This window comes from Hemiscyllium ocellatum, chromosome 52, assembly GCF_020745735.1.
Source record: "Hemiscyllium ocellatum isolate sHemOce1 chromosome 52, sHemOce1.pat.X.cur, whole genome shotgun sequence".
Taxonomy (NCBI): domain Eukaryota; kingdom Metazoa; phylum Chordata; class Chondrichthyes; order Orectolobiformes; family Hemiscylliidae; genus Hemiscyllium; species Hemiscyllium ocellatum.
In genome coordinates this window covers 166935-182352 of record NC_083452.1, presented here as the reverse complement: position 1 = coordinate 182352, position 15418 = coordinate 166935, and the positions used below count along the sequence as shown (strand labels likewise).

At 52.6% G+C, this 15418-nt stretch overlaps 1 protein-coding gene across 1 annotated transcript in view; it reads right to left on the bottom strand.

Moving 5' to 3' along the window:
• Positions 1–8501: 8501 nt before the first annotated feature.
• LOC132805679 (coiled-coil domain-containing protein 120-like) overlaps positions 8502–15418 on the bottom strand; it is a 31398-nt gene continuing 24481 nt past the window's right edge. The window contains exons 7-8 of the mRNA XM_060820860.1: positions 11733–12133; positions 8502–9585 (exon numbers count right to left, since the gene is read on the bottom strand). Of these exons, the coding sequence (XP_060676843.1) occupies positions 9473–9585; positions 11733–12133 (514 nt within the window). The 3' untranslated portion in view covers positions 8502–9472. The remainder of the gene's footprint in view (positions 9586–11732; positions 12134–15418) is intronic.

The following is a 15418-nucleotide window of genomic DNA, read 5'->3' as shown; positions in this document are numbered from 1 at the left end:
CAAAGATGTGCGGGTTAGGGTGGATTGGCCGTGCTAAATTGTCCCCGTAGTGCCCAGGGATGTGCGGGTTAGGGTGGGTTGGCCGTGCTAAATTGTCCCCATAGTGCCCAGGGATGTGCAGGTTAGGGTGGATTGGCTATGCTAAATTGTCCCCCTAGTGTCCAGGGGTGTGCAGGTTAGGGTGGATTGGCCGTGCTAAATTGTCCCATAGTGTTCAGGGATGTGCAGGTTAGGGTGGATTGGCCGTGCTAAATTGTCCCCGTAGTGCCCAGGGATGTGCAGGTTAGGGTGGATTGGCCGTGCTAAATTGTCCCCGTAGTGCCCAGGGATGTGCAGGTTAGGGTGGATTGGCCGTGCTAAATTATCCCGTAGTGCCCAGGGATGTGCAGGTTAGGGTAGATTGGCCGTGCTAAATTGTACCCGTATTGCACAAGGATGTGCAGATTAGGTGCATTAGTCAGAGGGAAATGTAGAGTAATAGGGTCAGGGAATGTGTCTGGGTGAGCTCCTCTTCGAGGGTTGGTGAGGACATGTCCGGCGAAATGGTCTGTTTCCACACTGTAGTGATTCTATATAATACCTGCTTCCAATTCTATGGCGATATACTGTTCCAGTAGGACACTTATTAACATTACATCAACTTAATTTCAAAACCACACAGCAGCTGTCATCTTCAGTGTCTGTCTTCCAGCTGTAGATCTCCCTGGGTCATTGTCTTACATTTTGTTGAAAAGGTACCTTTGATAGCGAGTGTTTACTAATTTCTTAGGTCTGTGTTGGTGGCTGTTGCTCTGTCTGCAATTTTCAAAATGCCTGCACTTTTCCATTCCCAACATCAGATTGTCTCATGGTTCGTTGTTGGCAAAACCATAAATTCAAGCTCGATTGGGTTTTAGTATCATGGGGCATAATTTAAACTGCTAGGTTAAATTCAGAGCATTGTCAAAACAGCAACCAAAACTCAGGCATCCATTTCACAGCCAAATGTTACATATTTGCAATTTTTCAGCACACTCTGGGACTGCCACATATACAAACAGGGGGCTTGTAAACTCTCAGTTCAGAACAGCATTCACTCTCTCTTCAAGGTACAGCACACACCTTCAATTTCGTAACACCCACGGCGATTTAGTTTGGGCTGTTCGAGATGTGTGAGGTAATAATGCTGGGCCAGTTTTTTAAATTAAAAATGTACTTGACATGAGCTACTTGTCCCAAATAAATAATTTCTAATCTCTGATAAACAGAATTATCAACATATAAACTTTTTATTTTATGGTCTGTCCACTTCCTATAGTTACACTTGCAGACAAACCTATATGTTGGTGGTGATAGAAATTACTGGGGAAACACAGTTCGATAGCGCCAGTCCACAGGAATCTTAAATTCGAAGATCAGAGACCACAAGGACTTGGAAACAGCAAAGACACGGGATGTTTGACACATTAGTCATTCGCTTTTCCTGTGAATGGTTAGAGGTTACAGTGAATGGTTGGGAGCAAGCTTTCAATTTTTTTGGCTGCTTCATCACAAACTTAATGCCTGAAAGTTGCCACCCAAGTTGATCGAGTTGTTAAGAAGGCATACGGTGTGTTGGCGTTTATTGGGAGAGGGATTGAGTTTCGGAGCCACGAGGTCATGCTGCAGCTGTACAAAACTCTGGTGCGGCCGCACTTGGGAGTATTGTGTACAGTTCTGGTCACCGCATTATAGGGAGGATGTGGAAACTTTGGAAAGGGTTCAGAGGAGATTTCCCGGGATGTTGCCTGGTACGGAGGGAAGGTCTTATGGGGAAAGGCTGAGGGACTTGAGGCTGTTTTCGTTAGAGAGAAGAAGGCTGAGAGGTGACTTGATTGAGACGTACAAGATAATCCGAGGGTTAGATAGGGTGGACAGGGAGAGGCTTTTCCCTCGGATGGTGATGGCTAGCACGAGGGGACACAGCTTTAAACTGAGGGGGTGATAGATACAGGACAGAGGGCAGAGGGAGTTTCTTTACTCAGAGAGTAGGAGGGGGCGTGGAACGCACTGCCTGCAACAGGAGCAGACTCGCCAACTTTAAGGGCATTTAAATGGGCATTGGATAGGCATAGGGATGAGAATGGAATAGGGTAGGAGAGAGGGGCTTCAGATTGGTCAGCACAGCATGGAGGGGCCGAAGGGCCTGTACTGCGCTGGAAACTTCTAATAATGCTGCTTCCTGCCGTCTGGAGACCTCCCCCCTCCATATCGATGACACGCCTGTCCAGGAGCCAATCGGAGAGAGCTGATACCGATAGTCCCTGGCACGTTCGGAATTGCAAACTCAGTCAATAATAATCTGACTCCAGCTTGCTCCGAACGCACACCCAGTCGTGTCTTTGAGTCTCGGACATCTTCCCGATCACTTGAAGAAAACAGGTGTAAACATAACCGACGCTGCGTTGTAGGGTCAGACAGCAGGGGAGCACAGTGTTCAGTCCAACCAGTCGAAACCAGTCCCACCTGCCCCAGGCCTGGTCCATGTCCCACCAAACCTTTCCTGTTCACCCACTTACCCAAACGTCTTTGCGACATTATAATTGTACCCACATCCACCACTTCCTCAGAAAGGCCACTCTACACACAAACCCCTCTCTGGGTAAAAATGTTGCCCGCCCTCCCTTGTCTTTTTCAAATCTTTCTCCTCTCACCTGAACAAATATGTTCTCGAGCCTCAAAACCCCCCCCCCCCCAAAAACTTGGAGAAAAGCAATTCCACCTCATCTGTGCCCCTCACGATTTTATAAACCTCAATAAGGTCACCCCTCAGCCTCCGACACTCCAGTGAAAAAAGCCCTAACCTCTCTATAACTCAAGCCTTTTGTAACTGGCAACATCCTGGTAAATCTCTGCTGACCTCTCTCCAGCTGAATACTATCCCTCCGCTAACAGGGAGACCGGAACTGCACACAGTGCTCCAGACGAGGCCTCACCAAGGTCCTGTACAACCCCAATGTGACGGCGCCAAATCCTATCCTCAAAGATCTGATCAATGAAGGCGAGCGTGCCAAACCTGGTCTACATGTGATGCAAACTTCAAAGAATTAGGGGCGGCACGGTGGCTCAGTGGTTAGCACCGCTGCCTCCCAGCACCAGGGACCCAAGTTCGATCCCAGCCTTGGGTGACTGTGTGTGCGCAGTTTGCGCATTCTCCCTGTGTCCTCGAGGTGCTCCGGTTTCCTCCCACAGTCCAAAGATGTGCAGGTTAGGGTGGATTGGCCGTGCTAAATTGTCCCCGTAGTGCCCAGGGATGTGCAGGTTAGGGTGGATTGGCCGTGCTAAATTGTCCCCGTAGTGCCCAGGGATGTGCAGGTTAGGGTGGATTGGCCGTGCTAAATTGTCCCCGTAGTGCCCAGGGATGTGCAGGTTAGGGTGGATTGGCCGTGCTAAATTGTCCCCGTAGTGCCCAGGGGTGTGCAGGTTAGGGTGGATTGGCCGTGCTAAATTGTCCCCGTAGTGTTCACTGCTTTAGTCAGGGGTAAATATAGGATAGGGGAATGGATCTGGGTGGGTTGCGCTTCCGCGGGTCGGTGTGGACTTGTTGGGCCGAAGGGCCTGTTTCCACGCTATCGGGAATCTCAATAAAAAAACCTGATCTCATTCAGGCAGACTCTAACCTCAGACGGTCTGAGCTGCAATGTTTCCTTTCGTTTGAACAAATGCCTTCCGTTATCTCGGGAATGTGACTTGTGAGACGTTCTGCGACTTACATATCAATGAATCGAAACCTGCAAACCCATTCTAAAAGATGAGAAACCTCACAGTAATGTAGAGTTACTCAAGAAATCACATCAAGGTGTTTGACGGTTTGATCGTGTGCTATAAATTCGGTGTCCTATGACCCTGCCTCTCTAGCAGCGCTCTGAAAGCTATTGCTTCATAATAAACCTGTTGGGACTCTAACCTGGTGCTGAGGCTTATTGATAGGCACTCCCCTCCCACCATTTGTCTGATCTCTTGGTCTCTCTGCCCAGAAATTCTGTATTCTGCCTGCTTTCCCCCCTCACTCAAGAAGCTACGCATCAAAAGCTCGTGATTAAAAATAAACCCATTGGTCTCCACCCCACTGACGTGATTCCTGACTTTGTCCACTCCAGTCCGACAGCTGTATAAGAGTACAATCACGTAAAGACCACATCTTGTAATTTTACTTCACTGCAGGATTCGAGATTAAAACAAAAGATGCAAGGGTTTCGAAGGAGTTGCTGCATTTATTAAAAAACAAGCTTTTGCAACTTCTACAATTCAAAATAGGGCGTTGGGTCGTGTTGCAAAACAGAGAGACCTCATGGGTTCAGGTTCAGAATTCTTTTAGAATCCCAACAGTGTGGGAACAGGCCCTTTGTCCCACACCGACCCTCCAAAGAGTATCCCACCCAAACCCACTCCCCAACGTTTACCCCTGGCTCATGCACATCCCTGGGCACTACGGGGACAATTTAGCACGGCCAATCCACCCTAACCTGCACGTCCCTGGGCACTACGGGGACAATTCAGCACGGCCAATCCACCCTAACCTGCACATCCCTGGGCACTACGGGGATAATTCAGCACGGCCAATCCACCCTAACCTGCACATCCCTGGGCACTACGGGGACAATTCAGCACGGCCAATCCACCCTAAACTACACATCGCTGGGCACTACGGGACAATTTAGCACGGCCAATCCACCCTAACCTGCACATCCCTGGGCACTACGGGGACAATTCAGCACGGCCAATCCACCCTAACCTGCACACCCTGGGCACTATGGGATAATTTAGCACAGCCAATCCACCCTAAACTACACATCGCTGGGCACTACGGGACATTTTAGCACGGCCAATCCACCCTAACCTGCACATCTTCGGACTGTGGGAGACACGGGTAGGGGAGAATGTGCAAACTCCACACAGACAGTCACCCAAGGCTGGGATCGAACTCGGGTCCCTGGTGCTGTGAGGCAGCGGTGCCAACCACACCACCCCAAACCTTGAGTCAGACTGGTCACAGTTGGAATTCATAAAATGTCATGTGGATGGACTGACTGCCTGGAGATTATGTGCTCTCTGCGTGATACAGAATGTGTCTGCAAAGTCACCGTTTTTTTGGGCAAATGAGAATTCCTGGGGATTTGCCCGTTCAGGAATCGAAACCTGTGACCCATTCTGAAAGACTGGACAGCAATTCCGGTTCGTACAATATATCGCATCAGTTGAACAATCCTGTTCTATAAAGTCTGTGATCCATGGTCCTGCCCCGTGCATGACCGGATGAAGGAGTGGCGCTCAGAGAGCGTGTTCTTCCAAATTTACCTGTTCGGGACAATAAACCTTGGCCTTGCCTGATTTTGAACGTTGCCCACCCCAAGTCTAACACCTCCTCATCACCATCTCTGCCGGGGTGTGTGTAAGCTGTCCAGGAGAAAGTGAGGTCTGCAGATGCTGGAGATCAGAGCTGAACAACGTGTTGCTGGAAAAGCGCAGCAGGTCAGGCAGCATCCGAGGAGCAGGAGAATCGACGTTTCGGGCATGAGCCCTTCTTCAGGAATGAGGAGGGTGTGCCAAGCAGGCTAAGATAAAAGGTAGGGAGGAGGGACTTGGGGGAGGGGTGTTGGGAATGCGATAGGTGGAAGGAGGTTACGGTGAGGGTGATAGGCCGGAGAGGGTGTGGGGGCCGGAGAGGTCAGGAAGAAGATTACAGGTCAAGAAGGCGGTGCTGAGTCCGAGGGTTGGGACTGAGAGAAGGTGGGGGGAGGGGAAATGAGGAAGCTGGAGAAATCTGAGTTCATCCCTTGTGGTTGGAGGGTTCCCAGGCGGAAGATGAGGCGCTCTTCCTCCAGGCGTCGCGTTGCTATGGTCTGGCGATGGAGGAGTCCAAGGACCTGCATGTCCTTGGTGGAGTGGGAGGGGGAGTTGAAGTGTTGACCCACAGGGCGGTTGGGTTGGTTGGTGCGGGCGTCCCTGAGGTGAGCCTGGAGTAATGTGGAACTGGGACACAATTTGATCCCTGTGGTGGATAGGTGGAACATGACAGCACAGGCTTTGAAGAGATTGCCGATAAACACCATGGAGTGTGGCGCTGGAAAAGCGCAGCAGGTCAGGCAGCATCCGAGGAGCAGGAGAGTCGACGTTTCGGGCATGAGCCCTGCTTCAGGAATCCTGAGGAAGGGCTCATGCCCGAAACGTCGACTCTCCTGCTCCTCGGATGCTGCCTGACCTGCTGCGCTTTTCCAGCAACACATTTTCGGCTCTGTGTCAACCGGGAACAGCTGAACAAAACGCCAAGGGAGGGACCGATTCAGTGAGGCGGAGAGATCTATTCCAAAATCCAAAAAAAAAACAGAAACAAGGTGATGCTGGAGACAGATGCTGCTGGAAAAACTCAGCAGATCCAACAGCGTCAATGGAGAGACAGCAAAAGGGCGGGGGTCACCGAACCCGAGGCGTTTAATTCTGAGAGGGTGCTGGGCAGGGACCGTCTGTGAAGAACATTCAGAGTTAACGTTTCAGATTTGGCCACCCTTGTTCTAATTTCCCCCAACCCACAGAATGGTGGGTGTGTGACTACACGGCCGGCAGTGGGAGCCGAGTCAGATACATTGAAGCGACTCTTGGATGGGCCTACGGGCGACAGTAAAATGTTGGGTACGGAGGTTAGTCCGATTCTTATCGAGTCGGACAGAAGGCTGGCACAACACCGAAGGCCGAAGGGCCTGCACTGTTCGAGGCTTCCTGTCTGAACAGGACGTCAGTGACCCATGCTTTTGAGGATGCGTTTCGGCCATATTTATGACAAAACCACGCGTGAGTTCTCTTCCCGTGTGCTCCCGGAGGTAATCGAATTAAATTTCACAGTCGGCCCTCACTCGATTCAGGTGTCTGCGGAATGCAGCTGAGCTGGTTCCTTACCCACAGGCGTTACTCAACGGCGGGCTGAGCTACTCTGCGTGACAAAAGTGGCTCTCTGTTTCACCCTCGGTGTTAACAGCGCTCGTCTGTCCCTCTCCAACCACCTTTTGAGAGGCACTCACTCAGTACAAAACTCTGGTGCGGCCGCACTTGGGAGTATTGTGTACAGTTCTGGTCACCGCATTATAGGGAGGATGTGGAAGCTTTGGAAAGGGTTCAGAGGAGATTTCCCGGGATGTTGCCTGGTACGGAGGGAAGATCATACGAGGAAAGGCTGAGGGACTTGAGGCTGTTTCTGTTAGAGAGGAGGAGGTTGAGAGGTGACTTAATTGAGACGTATCAGATAATCCGAGGGTTAGATAGGGTGGGCAGGGAGAGGCTTTTCCCTCGGATGGTGATGGCTAGCACGAGGGGACACAGCTTTAAACTGAGGGGGGTGATAGATACAGGACAGATGGCAGAGGGAGTTTTTTGACTCAGAGAGTAGCCGGGGGTGTGGAACGCTCTGTCTGTAACAGGAGTAGACACGCCAACTTTAGGGGCATTTAAATGGGCATTGGATAGGCACAGGGATGAGAATGGAATAGTGTAGGAGAGAGGGGCTTCAGATTGGTCAGCACAACATGGAGGGGCCGAAGGGCCTGGATCGCGCTGGAATGTCACTGCCAACTCGATGAATGCAGCCTTCGAAGTGTGGAGCTGCTGGTTGGCAGAGCAGAGATGAACACAATTGGCTCCAAAGTGACCTATCCACAGCCAGCTCACGTCCCAGGGCTTGGATGTGATGCCACTCGAAGTGCTCACCCACTGCCCACGTGGGGACGAGCTGGAAAATGGGAGGAGAAAACCAGAGGTGGCTCAGCAGCATGGAAGCGACGGGCCGAAGGGCCTACTGCTGTGCTGTGGGCCTCCAGGATTCTCCTGTCCACGGAACCGAAATAAAGATGCTGAGTTTTCACGCGTTCACATCAAGCGCCGTCGTCCAGACCCACACCACCAGAGAAACCTGACAGAGTGGAGGAACACTATTCGGCCCCTTGGGTCCGTACTGACCCTCAAACAATGGCCCACTCTGACCCAACCCTCTCCCTGTAACCCCGCATTCCGCACAGCCAATCCACCCTAACCTGCACATCCCTGGGCACTACGGGGACAATTGAGCACGGCCAATCCACCCTAACCTGCACATCCCTGGGCACTACGGGGACAATTGAGCACGGCCAATCCACCCTAACCCGCACATCCCTGGGCACTACGGGGACAATTTAGCACGGCCAATCCACCCTAGAGCTTGGGATTATGGGAGGAAACCCACGCAGACATGGGGGAGGGCGACTCCACACCGATGGGCGCCCGAGGCTGGGTTCGAACCTGGGTCCCTGGCACAGGGAGACGATCCACTGAGCTGCTGTGCCCCTCGATGCCCCTTTTGGGAGGGATGTCTGTACACTGCCCGTTTGTATTGCCACTGGCAAGTGGGTGACAGCTACGGAAATGGCCCTGGGCGTTAAATTCAGCAGAGTCTGGGCACGGGCGACGAATGTTGGGATGTGCCCGTGTTCGTGAATAAAGGCAAACCAACGCAGCACTGGCTGCAGCTTATAGGTTTATTGTGATTGGTTATAAACACCAGGAGATTCCGACCAAAACCGTTTCCATGGAAATATACACTACATATACAAGAGTTTTCAGCTCGGAAAGGAATTAACAGCATATCTCTCTGTACAATATCAATTACAGGACGCAGTTCAACCTGTGGACCGCCTCGATTCACCGGGCGAAGCCACACCCAGTCGAGCAGCCGATTACCTTTGACCTCGGCTGGGGCTGGTGACGCAGGGCAGCGAGGTGGCTAAAGGGGACGGGCACTGTGGGGCAAACCGGGCACCAAGTCGCAGCAGGGGGTGGTGGGTGAACAGATGGAGGGGAGCGGAAAATGCCCAGCCCGTCCCACCCCCAACCGACGTCGGCCTCGCTGTGGTCTCCTGCGCCAACAATGCCCGCACGGAGCGGGTGAGGGCAGCGGGGAATGGAGGGGCGCGGGATGTTGTTGGGCTCGGGGAGGGGGGGTGGGGGGGATTGGTGAAGAGGCATGGGGTCAAGGAGGGGGTTGTGGGGTCAAGGGGCACGGGGTGTGGGGTTAAGGGGAGGGCAGTTGAGGGGTAAGGGGAGGGAGTAGGGGTTAACGGAAGGGGAGTGGGAGGGAAGTGGGGGGGTAAGGGGCAAGGTGCTGACAGACTACAGGGGGCATTATGGGATACATTGGCCTGGTACGTTCACACAGGCTGCCTGACCGAGCCCAGTTTTACAGGCCGTGTTGGAGAGGCCATTCCTCCCCTCACACACACACACACAGATGGTTAGGATCTCTGTGCGGCCCTAGGATGTCTGGCTGGTCAGTCTCATTCCCCTCGATTCCCCCAGCGCACTGCCCCCTCCCTCCCCTCCCCCTTGCCCTGGTTACCTAGGAGACAGACCCAGCGCGGGGTGGACTCCCCTTAGAGCGACAGCTCCCTGCCCCCACTCTCACGCACTGCCCCCCACCCCCGCCATCGTCCAGTCAGGAGGGCGGGTCATACCAGAGAGCCCGTGGCGTGCCCCTGACCTGCTGGGACACCCTCGCTGATCTCCGACACGCCTCCCAGTTCACTTGAGAGGTCACTGGCATAGAACCTGTGAAGAGGAAAAGGAAGAGTAAAACCAAAATGTTGGCGGGGGGGGGGGGGTTGGGAAACACATCCAGAAGCAAATAACCCTCCCTCACTCTCCACCACACCCCCCTACAACACATACCTCTGCTGCTGTGTCTATTATTTGCACCATTTCAGGCAAGTTCTACTTTAGCTACTCCCCTCCTTTTAATTCACCTGCAGAAGATCCTACTGTCTGTTTTCATGTTGCTTGCTGGTTTTCTGCCCTGCGGACCCTTTTTTGGACACTCCCTGCTCGTCTCCCAAACACAATGTTGCGCATTTTGGCGTCCACCTTAATCCGTTCCTGAACTCCCTCACGTTCACACGATCCGAGGGAACCTTCTCAGCAGCGTTCGACAGCGGCAGACGTGACCTCACTTTCAGAGTCAGAGAGCTGTACAGCACAGAAACAGGCCCTTCGGCCCAACTCCCCCGTGCTGACCCGGATACCCTAACCTAATCCAGTCCCCGTGTGCCAGCACTCGGCCGATCTCCCCCTAACCCCTTCCTATCCATGTCCCCCATCGTTTTAAATGTTGTCATTGTACCAGCCCCCACCACTTCCTCTGGCAGCTCGTTCCTCACACACACCATCCTCTGGGGGAAAAAGTTACCCACGGTCCCTTTTAAATCTTTCCCCCCTCACCTTAAACCTCTAGTTCTGGACTCCCCCACCCCAGGGGGAAAAGACCTTGTCTATTTACCCTATCCATGCCCCTCATGATTTTATAAACCTCTATAAGGTCACCCCTTAGCCTCCGACGCTCCAGGGAAAACAGCCCCAGCCTGTTCAGCCTCTGGTTCCATCTGGAACACTGCCCATCACATGGGACTTTATAAATAAGGAAGAATTTATAAAGGGTCAGGTTATTGTCTTAAAATATTTCGGGGGGAGGGGTGTGGGGGGAGCGGGGGACATGGTCTGGTCTCTCGCCACTCAGACAACTCTTTCACCATCTTAATCCCCCGGGGCGAGGTCAATCCCACTCCCCCCTCCCTCCGCACCCCCAAGGCTGTCGCAAGCTGCACTCAAAATGTAACCGTTTCCGACCCAAGGGGCTCCCCTCCACCGCCCTCCTGGGACTGGGGGACGGACACCGCACAGACCGCGTCAGAGGGACAGACAGAGGTAAACGACACATCGCAAAGAGATAGAGAAGAGAGAGAGGGAACGGTGGCTCAGTTGGTTAGCACTGCCGCCTCACAGCACCAGAGTCTCAGGTTCGATCCCAGCCTCTGGCGACTGTCGGCGTGGAGGTTCAACATTTCTGCACCCCTCTCCCCACCCCCGTGTCGGCGATGGTTTCCTCCGGGTGCTCCGCTTTCCTCCCACAGTCCAAAGATGTGCAGGTTCGGGTGGATTGGCCGTGCTAAATTGTCCACATAGTGATCAGGGATGTGCGGGTTAGGGTGGGTTGGCCGTGCTAAATTGTCCCCGTAGTGCCCAGGGATGTGCAGGTTAGGGTGGATTGGCCATGCTAAATTGTCCCCGTAGTGCCCAGGGATGTGCGGGTTAGGGTGATTGGCCGTGCTAAATTGTCCCGTAGTGCCCAGGGATGTGCAGGTTAGGGTGGATTGGCCGTGCTAAATTGTCCCCATAGTGCCCAGGGATGTGCAGGTTAGGGTGGATTGGCCGTGCTAAATTGTCCCCGTAGTGCCCAGGGATGTGCGGGTTAGGGTGGATTGGCCATGCTAAATTGTCCCCGTAGTGCCCAGGGATGTGCGGGTTAGGTGTGGATTGGCCGTGCTAAATTGTCCCCGTAGTGCCCAGGGATGTGCGGGTTAGGGTGGATTGGCCATGCTAAATTGTCCCCGTAGTGCCCAGGGATGTGCGGGTTAGGGTGGATTGGCCGTGCTAAATTGTCCCCGTAGTGCCCAGGGATGTGCAGGTTAGGGTGGATCGGCCGTGGGGAATGCAGGGATACAGGGATTGGGGGTGGGTCGAAGTGGGAAAGAGTTAGGAGAGATCATGGAGAGATCTCTGAGAGATTACGGAGAGTGACGAAGCAGAGGTAGAGGAATGATTGCCGAAGAACCGAGTGGAGGTTGTGGAGAGATGGCAGAGAGATGCCCGCCCCCATTACCCGTGCCCCTTCCCCAGGGGCCCCCCTTGCCCTGCCCCCTTACCCCGCCTCCAGCCCGGGATGACCCACTCCTCCTGGTTTCGGTGGACAGCTGCCCGCATGTACCAGGACCTCAGACCCTCCAGCGCCAACGCCCTGTGGATGTCTCGGTCCGCCCGTTCACCCACTGCCCTCCGATGGGACCCGCCAGCCGTGGATCCTGGGCCTGGCCAGCGCCTGGGGGGGCAGGCGCTGCCCTCGGGGTCATGGGGCCCGGCCAGGCCAGAGGCTCCCGACCCCCCCAGCGAGCGGCGCCCGGGGCGGGTAACCGTGGCGCTGTCGCTCAGCGTCTCCGAGCTGCTGCTGCGGCGCGTCCTTCGGGTCAGAGCGACGCCGGGCCACACCCCGGGCTCCGAGGGAGGGGCGTCCGGGCGCTGAGTGCAACGGGGAACCGATGTCAGGTACCTACAGGCAGAGAGAGAGAGACAGGTAAACAGAGGATCATGGGCATCGTGCGGCAGAGAGAGGGAACAAGGGACAGTCAAAACATGGAACGTTCCAGCGCAGTCCAGGCCCTTTGGCCCCTCCATGTTGTGCTGACCAATCTGAAGCCCCTCTCTCCTACACTATTCCATTCTCATCCCTGTGCCTATCCAATGCCCATTTAAATGCCCCTAAAGTTGGCGAGTCTACTACTGTTACAGACAGTGCGTTCCACACCCCCTCCTACTCTCTGAGTAAAGAAACTCCCTCTGCCATCTGTCCTGTATCTATCACCCCCCCTCAGTTTAAAGCTGTGTCCCCTCGTGCTAGCCATCACCATCCGAGGGAAAAGCCTCTCCCTGCCCACCCTATCTAACCCTCGGATTATCTGATACGTCTCAATTAAGTCACCTCTCAACCTCCTCCTCTCTAACGGAAACAGCCTCAAGTCCCTCAGCCTTTCCTCGTATGATCTTCCCTCCGTACCAGACAACATCCCGGGAAATCTCCTCTGAACTTTTATGACACAAAAGTCGGTGGAGTTGTGGATAGTGAGGAAGGAAGTGGTAGGTTACAGCGGGATATAGATAAGTTGCAGAGCTGGGCGGAAATGTGGCAAATGGAATTCAATGTAGCTAAGTGCGAAGTCGTTCACTTTGGTAGGAATAACAAGATGATGGATTACTGGGCTAATGGTAGGCTACTTGGTAGTGTGGATGAGCAGAGGGATCTTGGTGTCCATGTACACAGATCTCTGAAAGTTGCCACCCAGGTAAATAGTGCTGTGAGGAAGGCATATGGTGTACTGGGCTTTATTGGCAGAGGAATTGAGTTCCGGAGTCCTGAGGTCATGTTGCAGTTGTATAAGACTCTGGTGAGGCCTCATCTGGAGTATTGTGTGCAGTTTTGGTCGCCATACTATAGGAAGGATGTGGAAGCTTTAGAACGAGTGCAGAGGAGGTTTACTAGGATGTTGCCTGGAATGGTAGGAAAATCTTATGAGGAAAGGCTGAGGCACTTGGGGCTGTTCTCATTGGAGAAGAGAAGGTTTAGGGGAGATCTGATAGAAGTGTATAAGATGATTAGGGGTTTAGATAGGGTAGATACTAAGAACCTTTTACCGCTAATGGAGTCAGGTGTTACTAGGGGACATAGCTTTAAATTAAGGGGTGGTAGGTATAGGACAGATGTTAGGGGTAGATTCTTCACACAGCGGGTTGTGAGTTCATGGAATGCCCTGCCCGTATCAGTGGTGAACTCTCCTTCTTTATGGTCATTTAAGCGGGCATTGGATAGGCATTTGGAAGTTATTGGGCTAGTATAGGTTAGGTAGGATTCGGTCGGCGCAACATCGAGGGCCGAAGGGCCTGTACTGCGCTGTATCCTTCTATGTTCTATGTTCTATAACCCTTTCCAAAGCTTCCACATCCTCCCTATAATGCGGTGACCAGAACTGTACACAATACTCCCAAGTGCGGCTGCACCAGAGTTTTGTACAGCTGCAGCATGACCCCGTGGCTCCGAAACTCAACCCCTCTCCCAATAAACGCTAACACACCGTACACCTTCTTAACAACCCGATCAACCTGGGCGGCAACTTTCAGGGATCTATGTACATGGACACCGAGATCTCTCTGCTCATCTACACTGCCAAGAATCTTACCATTAGCCCAGGACTCTGCATTCCTGTTACTCCTTCCAAAGTGAATCACCTCACACTTTTCCACATTAAACTCCATCTGCCACCTCCCAGCCCAGCTCTGCAGCTTATCTACGTCCCTCTGTAACCCGCAACATCCTTCAGCACTATCCACAACTCCACCGACCTTAGTGTCACCCGCAAATTTACTAACCCATCCTTCCACACCCTCATCCAGGTCATTTATAAAAATGACCAACAGCAGTGGCCCCAGAACAGACCCTGTGGTACCCCACTGGGAACTGAGCTCCAGGATGAACATTTCCCATCAACCACCACTCTGTCGTCTTTCAGCGAGCCAATTTTTGATCCAAACCGCTAAATCTCCCACAATCCCATACCTCCGTGTTTGGTGCAGTAGCCTACCGTGGGGAACCTTATCAAACACTTGACTGAAACCCATATACACCACATCCACCGCTTTACCCTCATCCACCTGTTTGGTCACCTTCTCAAAGAACTCACTAAGGTTAGTGAGGCACAACCTACCCTTCACAAAACTGTATTGACTATCCCTAATCAACTTATTCCTCCCGAGATGATTAGAAATCCTATCTCTTATAAGCTTTTCCAACACTTTACCCACAACCAAAGTAAGACTCACTGGTCTATAATTACCAGGGTTGTCTCTACTCCCCTTCTTGGAGAAGGGGACAGCATTTGCTATCCTCCAGTCTTCTGGCACTATTCTGTAGACAATGAGGACGTAAAGATCAAAGCCAAAGGCTCTGCAATCTCTTCCCTGACTTCCCAGAGAATCCTTGGATAAATCCCATCCGGCCCTGGGGACTTATCTATTTTCGCACTTTCCAGAATTGCTAACACCTCCTCCTTGTGAACCTCAATCCGATCTAGCCTAGTAGCTCGTGCCTCAGTATTCTCCTCCACAACGTTGTCTTCTTCCAGTGGGAATACTGACGAAAAATATTCATTTAGGATCTCTCCTATCCCCTCGGACTCAACACACAACTTCCCCCTACAGTCCTTGACTGGGTTTAATCTTACTCGAGTCATTCTTTTATCCCTGATATACCGATAGAATGCCTTAGGGTTTACCCTGATCCTATTAGTCAACAACGTCTCATGTCCCCTCCTGGCTCATCTTAGCTCTCTCTTTAGATCTTTTCTGGCTAACTTGAAACTCTCAGGCCCCAGAGAGAGGGGTAAAGAGAGGAGGATAGGTAGCAAGGCAGAGAGAGAGACAGAGACAGACACAGAAAGAGAGAGACAGAGATAGAGACGGAGACAGAGACGGAGCGAGAGACGGAGCGAGAGCGAGAGAGAGACGGAGAGAGAGAGACGGAGCGAGAGACGGAGCGAGAGACGGAGCGAGAGAGAGAGACACAGGAAAAGATAATACACAAGCAGAGAGACAGGCACAGACAGACAGAGAGATAAAGAGACAATCACAGATAGCAGAGAGAGAGATGAGAGACAGAGAGAGAGAAAGAAGGAATCATATACTAGAGTCGAAAACTGAATGAGAGAGAGAAGAACAGAGGAACAGACACAGAGAGAGAAAGATCATCGAATCCCAACAGTGTGGAACCAGGACAAAAAATCCACAC